The following is a 12,872-nucleotide window of genomic DNA, read 5'->3' as shown; positions in this document are numbered from 1 at the left end:
GTACACATTATCATATCCCACATAAACGCTTCAGCTATTCCGTATTTCATGATTTTAACAAGGCTGACGATACGTCTATCACTGATAATCTGGCAGATAACTTTGACCATTTTTTGTCGCTCAGTACCGAATGTTATGTTGACAGTCTTGTTGATTGTTTTGAGTCAGTGAAATATTGCATCAATAATTATGTTCCATTAAAAACAGAAAAGATGAATAATAACCTTCCTTGGATTAACCGGGATATCTTGCACCTGTCACGCCGTGTCGGTAGACTGCGTAAATCAAAGCATTCTAATCCTGCGCTTCGCGTTCCTTTTGAAAAAGCCAAGGAGGAACTTTGCACTCGCACTAAGAATGCTAAAGATTTCAATTTTTCAGTGCAACTCCCTATACTATTTAAATCAAATCCTTGCAGGAATCTGGACATGAATTTTACCTAGTGCAACTAGCAGCCCCTTTCAAGATTAACGGTGCTATTACTATTACTAACGATGCTATACTAATGACCCCATCGTAGTTTCGAATGCTTTTAACTTGTACTTCCAATCTGTTTTCACTCTCGATAACCACGTAGTTCCAAAGTTTACTTATCATGCACAAACTAATAAACTAGGCGATATCGTAATAAGTTCTGACGGTGTCTTAAACCTAATCTTGAATCTCGACACTAAAAAGTGTTCCAGTTCAGATGGTATCCCGAACTCTTTCCTTGTAAGGTACTGCCTATGGGCAGCTCAGTACCTTACTGTATGCTTCCAGAAATCCTTAGACTCTGGTGAAGTACCAACTAAATGGAATATAGCCAAAAGTCCTGCCTTTGTACTAATCAGGTGATAAACAACTTATCTCTAATTAAAGGCCCATATCTCTCACACTCCAGTCATGCAAGATGTTAGAGCACATCATTCATAAACATATGATCGAGTTCCTTAACTCTAATGACGGTCTAGCATTTGTCCAGCATAGTTTCCGTCTTGGTTATAGCACTGTAACGCTGGGGGCGAAATGCGAGAAACACCCGTGTAATTAGATTAAGGTGCACGTTAAAGAACCCCACGTGGTCCAAATTTTCGGAGTCCCCCACTACGGCGTGCCTCATAATCAGATCAAAGTTAGGGCAAGTAAAACCCCATAATTTGTTAGCACTCTAACGCAATCAGTCGATCTTGTTCATGATATCGCTTTTAACCTAGACATACGTAATCAAGTGGATGTCATCTTTATTGACTTCTCTAAAGCTTTTGACTGTGTGATTCATTCTAAACTACTGGTAAAATTAAACTCTTTATTCAATAATCCCCCTCTTGTTTTTTGGATAGCCAGTTTTTTTCATTGTCGAGCAAAATTTGTTTCTTTTAACTCAGTGGAATCAACATCTGTCGACGTTACGTCAGGCGTTCCTCATTTTCGTTCCTCAATTAATTAGAACGTGCAAAAGACAAATTGCAACACGGTACCCGTGGTCGAAGGTGCTCTAACACCGCACGGAAGTGCCAACATCCGAAAAATTGGAAAGCTAAGCACTGTTCTAGTTACTGCTATTTATAAAACCAATTTTTCGTATGTCGGCGCCGCAGAGCAGTATTCGAGCCCTTTCAATCACGGACACCGTGTTGCAACTAATATTGAACATGACTGTATACCTATAGGTAGCATGGCACAGTTACTGTATATGCAAAGGGGCGCATATATACAGTAACCCTAGTGGTGTAATAGATACAACACCGATATAATTGCATGCTTCAGTGCGCAGAGATATCTGAGTTGTATGCACAAAGCAAGACTTTATATGAAAATGACATGATTGCACTGATGAAGTGACCATCCAGATTTCATCATTAAACACACAGACAAACAAACACACACACACACACACACACACACACACACACACACACACACACACACACACACACACACACACACACACACACACACACACACACACACACACACACACACACACACACACACACACACACACACACACACACACACACACACACACACACACACACACACACACACACACACGCACGCACACGCACGCACGCACACACACGCGCACGCGCGCGCGCAGGAATGATACATAACAAATAACGAATACATGGCAGAAGTGTTTCCAGTGCATTGTCCAATTGCCAGGGCCGCGAGATTTGCCATACTGGCTCATTTAACAGAGTTTATCTTCAGCTTCCTACAGGCACAATACAAGTCCACCTGACATACGATCTCGACTATAAACACTATTTACCCCGGTTACATATCTCGCCGGAAGCAAATGAATGAAAAAAAAAAAGGAGAGAACTGGCAAGCGGAGACCACTCACCGCACGTTTGAGCCGATATCGTTGCGGTGTCCTTGAAGCGCCAGTGTCCTGGTCACGTAATCTATTACGCGATGCCGATAGCAGCATGTAATTCGATTATCAAACGGTAGCCCCAGCGAGTGGCAATAAAACTCTGCTTGATAGCGAGCAGTGGAGTCCATCTCACCGAATCTATATATAATATATTGACGTTCGGAGGGACTAGATTCCTTGCGTTTTTTTCTCCTAATCTCGAATATAATATTACCTTCTCCCCAATTCGGTCACCTTATAGACACGAATAAAACAAGTGCGCTTCGATTCGAGAAATTACGGTAATTACGTAAGGCTGTTCTGCTTAACTCCCAAATGTTTCCTCTCGCTGGAAACGGTGGATATGCTAATGTCGACTGCTTTTCACGGCCCTGTGAAAGATAGCCTATGGTCATTATTTGTCACTGCCGTGTCACGTGATAGCGATCGAGAGCAGACCCGCCGTATGCTTTCGGCCTTCGATTCATATTCAGAGTAGGCGGCATTGTTCAATATCCGCTACGCTGCCTCTGTATGTCGGCGTTCACGCTGGAACGTCGTATCGTATGAGCCAGCGTTCCGCTTCGCCTTAGCGCACACTTAGTATGTTTCACTACCTATGCTCTTTTTCGTTTCGTTTATTTATTTTTCCTAAGACTGTTCTTCTAACAGCGGCATACATACATATTATTAGCGATGCCCTTCTCTGGGCGAAGTTTCGGCGCGCTCGGTGCTTCAGGCAAATGTGTCCTCTGGTCCGGACCAATGTGCACGCCCCGCAACAGCTTTTGGCCACCGCCAGCAGTATCTAAACTTTAGGCTAAGTTATACTAAGTCTCGCCATGTCGTCGTACTTCTTCCGATAAGGTTAGGTTTTGGCAGGAATTTCAAGGAATACTTCCAGCCGGAACTGCATGCTTGTCGTATTTGCAAAGCTAAATTCGCACGAGACTTTCGGAGTTTCAAGTCGTGCACATAAGCGTAGGTGACCTACTAGTTGGACGGAACTATTTTTGGAAGCTAAATGAAAAATATATCAATTTCTGCAAGCCTAGCTGAAGAATTCCAGCGCGGTACTTCGTAGTTCGTCCATCGCAAGTCAGACAACAGGTGATGTTTCTCATTGTTCCCGCGGAATGAAACACACCTTCAAACGATGAACTTGGGTGGACACTTTGGAGTCTGGGACTACAGCATTTTCTTCACCATGCTGCTGGCCTCTTCAGCGATAGGCATTTACTACGCCTTCAAGGCTGCGAAGAAGCCGCAGGTGCCTAAATCAATGGGAGTTGTCCCGGTCGCTATGTCGCTGATCAGCACGTCTATATCGCCCGTGGCTATGCTAGGCATTCCAGCCGAGATGTACTTCTACGGCGTCGGGTTTATCATGATACAGCTGGGACTGCTGTTCACCGTGCTCTTGACAAATCACATCTACATGCCCATGTTTCACAACCTTGACGTTACCAGCGCTTTCCAGGTATGTTCTCTCATTGTTACGAATCGACACCATGACGAATTAGTAAAGTATGCAATCCCTGGTTGAACCCAGTGGCGAGAAAGAGCAACTTGAGGCTCGAGTGTGTAATGGCTTGATTGGGATGGATTCTTCCGCCATCTAGAACTACCGAAGACAAAAAAGTAAATTTCGTTAATTATTTGCTTCTTTATTATTTTTTTTCAGTATCTCGAGCTCAGGTTCAATCGGACGCTTCGCACCATTTGTTCAGTGTCATCAGCTTTGCAAATGGTAAGGCGTACGGGTACTCTACGTTAGTATATAAGGCACGTTAGGGCACCATAGGAGCAACATAACGAAATTAATAATAGAAGGAAAATATCCTAATTTACTCGTAATATACATTTGGTTGTAAGTACGTGTGCTCCTGTCATCTAGTAAAGCTCATAGCGCGAAGTATGCTCGTGCTTTTACGCACAAAAATGCTTGTAGCGTTCTATAATGTTGTGTTGAGCGATCCAGTAGCTATACATCACTGCAATAATGATACTGTAATTTCATTCATCATTTGATTATGAAATATTATTTATCGCATCGTTTTCAATTCTTCTATTTTTTTCTTTTTTTTGTCATTTTATTGCTGCATTAGTGTTCTTTATTGCATGGGCGATACTTGCGGCTTCTTTCAAGGAAACTTAATTAGCATGTTCCCATAGCTTCGTCAATTATTCAAACTCATATTTATACACCACCACCGCCTAGTTTAAGGCAACCGACATTACGCTGTAACCTTTATTCAGCTTATGCCACTGAAGGGCGCCGCAAAAATATATCACGTGTTCTTGCACCGCTGTTCTTAACACAGCCAGGACACAAATGAGAGGATGCAGGGGTTTGGTCTCATATATTATGCACGGAACGGAAGGCGTGCAAGACGTGAACTCAAGAACGAGAAGGACAATGACAAGGCCACCTTTTGCTATTGCGTTCTCGTTTCGCGCGCCTGTCTTTCCGTAGCATGAAGCCTACTAACACGCTCAGCTTCCCGTCGTTCTCAAGTGGCCTCGACCCAATTTTTCATCGCACTTCGCATAATTTTGTAACGCACGAATGTTTCCGTGCGTTATGCAAGCTTGGAACGATGTATAATAATAATAATAATAATAATAATAATAATAATAATAATAATAATAATAATAATAATAATAATAATAATAATAATAATAATAATAATAATAATAATGATGATGCTGATGATGATGCTGATGATAGTAATTCCAACTCTAGTTGCATATTATGAACACCACGATGTTCGACTTATCCTTCAACGAAACCACCTTGCAGTAGTTGTAAGTACAATCTACATTTCCTTAGAAGCCCATATAGGAGCTCATATCTAAAATGAAAACAATGGTTCGTTGTGAGTAATACGCAAAGGGAACGAGGACACAAGCAGATAAGTAACGACAAGGTCTGCTTAAGTCCCCTTTTAGCATTGGTTAAAATTAATTAATCCCGACTTGCTCCCCCCCCCCCCCCTAACTTGCAGTAACTCTATAACAATGTTTTTCTTTTTTTTTCAGATTGTATACATGTCTATAGTGCTTTATGGACCTGCTCTTGCATTGCAACAAGGTAACAGACGGTGCCTAGTGATATGTTAGATCACTGCGTATGGTGAGTGTTCGTTTGTTACATTTGCAGTGACCGGAGTAAATCTTTGGCTATCAGTGGTCTCTATTGGCGTCGTCTGCACCTTCTACACCACCGTAGTAAGAATCGCACTTCTTCCACGATGACGTCCGCATCAACTATTGCAATTTTATGTTATGGTCGAGACAACGTTTTCCTCGCATTAACGAAGGCAGCGCGTATGCCTGCTGCGTCAAATTGCGGCTCATTTTCGTCATCCTCGCCAAACCCTTTCCCACCGACTCCCTCTTCCGCAGGGTGGCATCAAGGCGATTGTCATGGCCGACGTGTTTATGAGCTTCATAAAGTATGCCTCCATCATACTGCTTGCAGTGAAGGGGACCATCGACGTCGGTGGCTGGCAGATCGTCTACGAAAAGAACCGCGACTCTCAAAGACTTTATTTGTTCGAGTAAGCTTACCTTCGCCACCCGGACAATGAATGCGCTTAGCAATGTTTCAACAGGCATGAACGAACAAAAAGAGCATTGAAAACACGCCGCTGAAGATCGTTGAAGAAGCACAAGCATTTGCGAACAAGTATATTTATTAACAAGTACATTCATTGTGAATTTTATTTTACTTTATTTATTTATTTATTTTTTCTGTGTGACGCAAGCCATAAAAGTCATAGAAGTGATATCATGCGCATCGGTTAATCCCGTCGAGAGAAGCTGAATATATATATATATATATATATATATATATATATATATATATATATATATATATATATATATATATATATATATATATATATATATATATGAGATCTAGAACATTGGCGCAAAGTGCACGGACAGAGCCTGTACACAGAATTGGACCGAAAAGGAACAAAACGCATTTAACTGACGTTACATGTTCTCACGCTTGTCGCAGCTTTCACCCTGACCCGACGATTCGTCATTCAGCCTGGTCCCTGGTGATCGGAGGCACATTCCTGTGGCTCACCATGTACGCCGTCAACCAAGGCTGGGTGCAGCGCTATCTCAGCATGCCCAACGTGGCCGCAGTTAGGAGGTGAACCCATCCGTTTCTATTCCCTATTCTTGGCCTTAAATATCGATTACTCGTGATTTATTGGCTGATTGATTGATTGATTGACTAATTGGATTTAACGCCCAAGAGAAACCGACTGGCTATGATAAATTATGTAGGAGAGGGTAGTAGCTACGGTATCACTTGGACGAAGTAGTTGGAAGAGATGACTGTGGTAGACCCGCCGTTGAACGGCCCTCAGGCTACCGACTTGATATGACGTCTTCACGTAGCGCGAACTGCCTAAGCTAGACACAGGCGTTTTGCAGAGCGCCAGCGACAGCACCCTTCAGCGCTGTCAGTACCAGCGAGACTTCTCTCCAACCGGGGTAGGGTCCATCCTAGCCACCCATACCCGATGCGCGCTTACCGTACACCATTTATAGGGTAATTACAGCGCGCGGTGGGCGAGAAGTTTCTCAAGGCCCCTACGATTCGCGGAGCACCGCTATCACTCCTGTAGTATGCTTCCGCATTAAAACAAACTACAAACAGCTGAGTTTCCTTTACTAATGGCGCATGTCCGCTGTGGGTGATTGGTCGAGAGTCGGGTGGCATTAGGAAAAACCACCGTCGGAAAGACGTTCAGTTCTCATTTGAAAACCAGAAGAAAAAAATAAACATGGAAACGTCACGCGTGGGCCATGTCTTTCCTTTCGCTGTCATTAGTACGCCGCAGATAGGACGCGGCAAGCTCGTTCTTGTTCCCTAGTGAAATGGCACAACCCACTCTGGGGGATCGGCCATGAATCGGACGCTGAAACAAAACTGTTATCAAGTTTTTTTAAATAAATTAAGGTGAAATGAAATAAGTATCATGCAAATGGGATTTGAAGTGTCTACTGTTACAGATATGAATAATCAGTTATTTAAGTATTACATAAAAAAAGAATTATGTGAGCATAATAAGTATTAAGAAGAATTGTAGCATGCAATTCTTTTTGACTCACGCAGAAAAGTGCAGAAGGCTTCACAACCGTTACCGATCCCGTTCCTGTGGCTGTAAGCCAGTACGGTAGCCCCAAAGGAAAGAATTACAGGAAGAGTCAAATTCAAGCCAAGCTTTTGGAAGGGTTCTTCTAAAACTCTTTTCCGTTAAATAATGAAACGGTGGCATTTGAAAAAAAGAAGTGTTGCAGACCTGACGAAAATTTCATTCTTCATTTCACTGAAGGGTAATAGTGGGGCACCATGTGGCCTACTCCAGTCTTTGTCGAAAGTCCTGGTGCAACTTACTCCAACTGCACATCCTAACTTTATCGGTAGCCTCCCGAGCAAGAGTGCCTCAGCATGCTGTATAAGACGATGGTGAAAAGGACGTATGCGCGAACAGACAAGAGCGCGCGTGTTCTGCCGGAATGAGTGCCTTCTTCTTCATTGAGAGCCTGCAAAGTGAGACTGTTTGGCGCCCTCCCACTCGAGAGGCTCTCTGCACAAAATCGAGAGTCATATTGGCGAAAATAAAACCGCGTCTGTGCCGAAATCTGCCTCTCTTTCCTGCTCTTCTTTAGAGCCATGTGGGTGAACCTGATGGGCGTGATTGCACTTCAGAGTTTGCTGTGCTACGTGGGACTGGTGATATTCGCGCGATACAGTGACTGCGATCCCGTCAGCACAAGGCAGGTTACGGCGGCGGACCAGGTGAGTAGCAGTAATAGAAATCTTGGAGGATTAAGCTTAATGAAAAAAAAAAAAAAACTTTCGTATCGCCCGCACAAGTGGGAATCCGTAATAAGCGAAGCTTTCTTCACTTCCATACTATATTCACTTCTATTATAGCTCAACGCTCTTCGCTGAATGCATGCTATGGTCCTATTTTGTTGTTGTTGTTGATGATGATGATGATGATGATGATGATGATGATGATGATGCTGAACCTTCTATATGTGGCACGTAAATAGGTAAAAAATCCGGGTGTTTGAACTCACTGAAATATATAGGTACGAATGGATAATTAACGTTTGATAATTTGGGGAAGAAATTTGACCGAGATGAATAGATCATTGTAATTAAAAAAATTTAATCATAAGGCTCGCTGAACGATTTAGCTGATAAGAATTTAAAAGTACAATGAGGACTGTAACTAAAACTGATCAGCACGATAGCAGTCTTGTGGCTTGAATAAAATCACAAAAAACGTCAAACACATCCTTCATCATTAGCCTATTTTTATGTTCACTGCAGGACGAAGGCCTCTCCCAGCAATCGATCTCCAATTACGTACCCCTGTATTTCGCTAGCTGATTCCAACTTGCGCCTGCAAATTTCCTAGTTTTATCACCCCACCTGGTTTTCTGCCGTTCTCTACTGCGCTTCCCTTCCCTTGGCACCCATTCTGTAACTCTAATGGCCCACGGGTTATCTGCCCCGCTCATTACATAGTCGGCCCAGTTCGATCTTTTTCTCTTAATGTCGACTAGAATATCGGCTATGCACGTTTGTTCTCTGATCCACGTACATCGCTTTCTTCCCGTCTCTTAACTTGACACCTAACATTTTTCGTTACATCGCTGTTAGCGTGGTTCTTAACTTGTGCTCGAGCTTCTATGTTAACCTCCGAGTTTCTGCCCCGTGTGTTAGCACCGGTAGAGTGCACTGATTGTACACTTTTCTTTTCAACGACCGTGGTAAGATCCCAGTCAGGCTTTGGTAATGCCTGCCGTATGCACTACAACCAATTTTTATTCTTCTGTAAATTTTCTTCTCATGGTCAGGGTAGCCTGTGAGCAGTGGCGTAGCTAGGTCGTCTGGCACCCGGGGTCCATAGGTCTTCTGTAACTCCCCCCCCCACCCCGGGTGTAGCCGGCGGAAAGAGGGGTGTCTTCAGACGTATATGACACCCCCCCCCCCCCTGGCCCCTTGCACCCGACGCCCCCCCCCCCCCCCCCCCCCGCTCCTTTGCTACTCCACTGCCCGTGAGTAATTGACTTAGATAAACGTACTCCTGTGCAGATTCTAGAGGCTGTCTGGCGATCGTGAAATGTTTCCTTGCCAGGTTATTGATGATTACCTTTGTCTTCTGCATATTAATCTTCAACCCACTCTTGCACTTCCTTGGTTAAGGTCCTCAATGATTTATTGCAATTAATCTCCAGTGTTGCTGAACAGGACAATGTCATCTGCAAACGGAAGGTTGCTAAGATATTCCCCGTTGATCCTCAGTCCTAGGCCTTTCCAGTCTAATGGCTTGAATACTTTCTCTAAGTATGCAGTAAACAGCACTGGAGAGATTGTATCTCCTTGCCCGACGACTTTCTTGATAGGTAATTATCTGCTTTTCTTGTGGAGAGCCAAGGTTGCTGTAGAATCTTTGTAGATATCTCCCAAGATATTCACGTATGCATCCTGTACTCCTTGATTACGCATCCCCATATGGCTGTAACCCAGAGCTGAAGCTCTGAAGGAGACTAGGACGAAAGTAGTTAAATTTAATCCAAGTTTACGAATTGGAGCTTCAAGTAATCTTTTCCATTGTACAATGAACCGGCGGCATAATAAAAAATAATGTTCAATAGTTTCAATTTCCCCGCAAAAATGGCATAGCGGAGAGATTACTAGACCAGATCTGCATAAATATAGATTTAGTTGGGGGATGCGGCAGCGCAATCTTGTAGTCATTACCTCTATTTGTCTTAATGGCCACCATTGATTTCTCCAAGGGAAAATGAGACGTTTGAAGTCTGTCAATGATGTTAGTGAAGTTGTAATGGAGTCTTTGCGTATAGATAATTTCCATCCATTTTGTCCACTTCTTTCTCGACACTCAGCTGCCTCTGTTGCCGACTTCACTTCTTGCCTCCTGTTCTGCTGGCATATTTGATCACATTCCTACTGGCACGTACAAGGCATTGCAAGAAATGTTCATGTGCCCACTTGCACATATCAGGTGACCCAAGTTCCCAAGTCTATTCGGGCACATATCCCCAGTGGCACATACACAGTGGAGAAAGTAATATTATCGACAGGACAGCAGCCAGCAGCGGCAAAGTTGAAGAACGAGGCAAAAAGATCTTGGCATAAAAAAAAAAAAACTAATACGGATTCACCACTTCTGTTGTTCTCTCAGCAGGCAGCTCACTTTCTACTCGTATATCGTTCTGCGCGAGACGAGGAGCCCATACAATAATTTTCACTGACATTCTGGAGCATTCCTCCTGAGTTTATATAGCGTTCAGTAAATCTTCTTTAGAAAGCTATTGAATGTCAATCTAAACCTTTGTAACTGCTGTCTGACGCACGGTGAAGTAGAGTGCATCTGCTCGACCATTGCTAACAGCGTTCAACAAGTAGTAGTAGTAGCAGCAGCAGCAGTAGAAAACTTCGCTTGTTGTTTTGTAATGAAGTGCCAGAGGGTGGAGCCCTTAGTCCAGGGCCCCATTAACTGCTGCTAGCCTAGCAAGGCTAGGCTAGCAGGGCTAGGCTAGCAGGGCTAGGCTAGCAGGGCTAGCAAGGCTGTGCTGGAAAGAGCGGCTTCCCATTGGGATGGGAAGGCGTTGGGTATTCTAGGAAGGCCGTGTGGTTTGGAGCATTCCCACGTAAAATGGTAGAGGTTGGGATGTCCTCAACACAAAGGACATTTGTCGGGGTACTGGGTAGGGTAAAAAGTGTGGCGTATAGCAAGGCTGGGAAACGTACTAGTTTGGAGCTGGCGCCAAGCGGCTGCATCTGCACGGTTTAGTTTCACGTGTGATGGAGGGAACGTTCTACGGGATAGTCTGTAGTGTTGTAGTATAAGCGTGTATGTGTGTGGCATCTTTTTCACTTTGTCTTGGTTGGACTGGCCTTCCACCGGCACCCGGAGGATTAGGCCTCGGACTGTCACATGAACCCTCTCATAGCCAGGGAGAGACGCATGCCCAGGTGTCTAAACTAGGTGAATTAGTGGGATATGTTGGTTCTTGTGTATCAGTTTATGAACCATCGGAGAAATCCGGCCTTGTGCGTAGTTTCGACATGCTTACTGGAAATCTGTAAGAATATATATGTTATCATGTCTGGGGGTTGAGTCATGAAGGCTTTTGTTCGACATTATATAGTGTTACCAAACTGCGAAGTATGTTTTTTTCGTTGAAACTACATTAAAGACGCACTGAAACACTTTTCTAGCTAATGATGGAATGACCTCGTTATTAAATGACATCATCTCCCGAATCTTCTGCCGCAAAAGTTTTTCGAATCCTTCAAATATAAGCGCAGCTAGGCGTAGTTATCGCACCGATGGGCGGCTTGAATGCAGTGGAATAATATTTGGCTCATATGTTCTCAGGAGCCTTTTCTATAGCTCGGTAACTTAATATGTTTAAGAAGTGTTTCAGGGCCCCTTTAAAGCCTAATTTATCATACTGTGCAATTTACGGTGTTCTGTTTATCGCTTCCTGTTAATGACAAAGTCATATCCAGCCATCGTCTCGCCAGTATCAGTAAGTATACTAGTAATAGATAGTAGTGGTATTGGCTGACTGAAGATAGGCACATGAAAAATTGTTCATTATTAAATTTAAATGCCGCGGTGAATTTCTGAATCGGTGACCGTAGCGCGATCTATGTTGCCGACGCTGCAAAAGAGTGAAGGTAATGTTACTTTGGGCGGATACTTCGAGATTAAAAGCCAACCAGCGACGGCTCACATCCATACAAATTGAAATAGGGAGGACCTTACTGGACTAATGGTACTACATGTGCAGGTAAATCCATTTTTCGTCATGGACATATTGGGAAGCTACCCAGGTGTTCCTGGCCTCATCGTGTCTGGAATATTCAGCGGAGGACTGAGGTATGCGCTAGCTTTTTGTTCTTATTCACTAACCTGTAATGTTTTGTTTTTATTTTTTGAGCCTCACTCAGCCAAAAATCAATCTCACAGCATCACGAAAAAAGCTGATCTAACATCACCAGCCCTTAAACAGCTCACACTACTATTTTTGTACGAGAGTTACCGTGACTCTACACATATCTACACTGATGGATCTGTCTTGCCAAACAGCTCCGCGGCAGCAATCGTGATACCAGCGACAGCCACAACAATAAAATTTAAGACGACTCACGTGGCAACGTCGACGGCAGCAGAGCTCGCAGCTCTCCTTACTGCCCTTCATTACATTGGTAATGAACAGCCACACAAGTGGACGGTATTCTGCGATTCGAAGGTGGCACTGCAGTCTCTACTGTCACCTTTACGACGGGGACCGCACAAGCAGCTAATATTTCACATTACAGAGACGTTACACCATATAAGTGATGCAGGCCATGAAATAACCTTCCAATGGCTTCCAAGTCATTGCAGGATTATCGGCAATGAACGGGCCGATCAAGCTGCCCGCTCAGCTCATATTGAGGAGC

At 43.7% G+C, this 12,872-nt stretch overlaps 2 protein-coding genes across 2 annotated transcripts in view; both read left to right on the top strand.

Annotated features, from left to right (window-relative positions):
• The first annotated feature begins 3,500 nt into the window (after positions 1-3,500).
• LOC140215817 (sodium-coupled monocarboxylate transporter 2-like) lies at positions 3,501-5,911 on the top strand. Its single transcript, XM_072286110.1, has 2 exons — positions 3,501-3,824; positions 5,753-5,911. The coding sequence occupies exons 1-2, from the start codon at positions 3,501-3,503 to the stop codon at positions 5,909-5,911; spliced, it is 483 nt and encodes a 160-aa protein (XP_072142211.1).
• A 461-nt stretch (positions 5,912-6,372) lies between these two features.
• LOC126542774 (sodium-coupled monocarboxylate transporter 1-like) overlaps positions 6,373-12,872 on the top strand; it is a 51,543-nt gene continuing 45,043 nt past the window's right edge. Inside the window, exons 1-3 of the mRNA XM_072286356.1 lie at positions 6,373-6,515; positions 8,045-8,174; positions 12,218-12,306. Of these exons, the coding sequence (XP_072142457.1) occupies positions 6,448-6,515; positions 8,045-8,174; positions 12,218-12,306 (287 nt within the window). The 5' untranslated portion in view covers positions 6,373-6,447. The remainder of the gene's footprint in view (positions 6,516-8,044; positions 8,175-12,217; positions 12,307-12,872) is intronic.

This window comes from Dermacentor andersoni, chromosome 2 (genome assembly GCF_023375885.2).
Source record: "Dermacentor andersoni chromosome 2, qqDerAnde1_hic_scaffold, whole genome shotgun sequence".
Taxonomy (NCBI): domain Eukaryota; kingdom Metazoa; phylum Arthropoda; class Arachnida; order Ixodida; family Ixodidae; genus Dermacentor; species Dermacentor andersoni.
The sequence above is the reverse complement of the archived record's forward strand: the minus strand, read 5'-3'. Positions and strand labels throughout refer to the sequence as shown.

What these genes read in the sequence shown, in the direction of transcription:
- LOC140215817 (XM_072286110.1), top strand. Translation starts at nt 3,501, where the DNA reads ATGAACTTGGGTGGACACTTTGGAGTCTGGGACTACAGCATTTTCTTC. An exon ending in ACGTTACCAGCGCTTTCCAG is followed by an intron (nt 3,825 to 5,752) that starts GTATGTTCTCTC and finishes CCTCTTCCGCAG; the next exon opens with GGTGGCATCAAGGCGATTGT.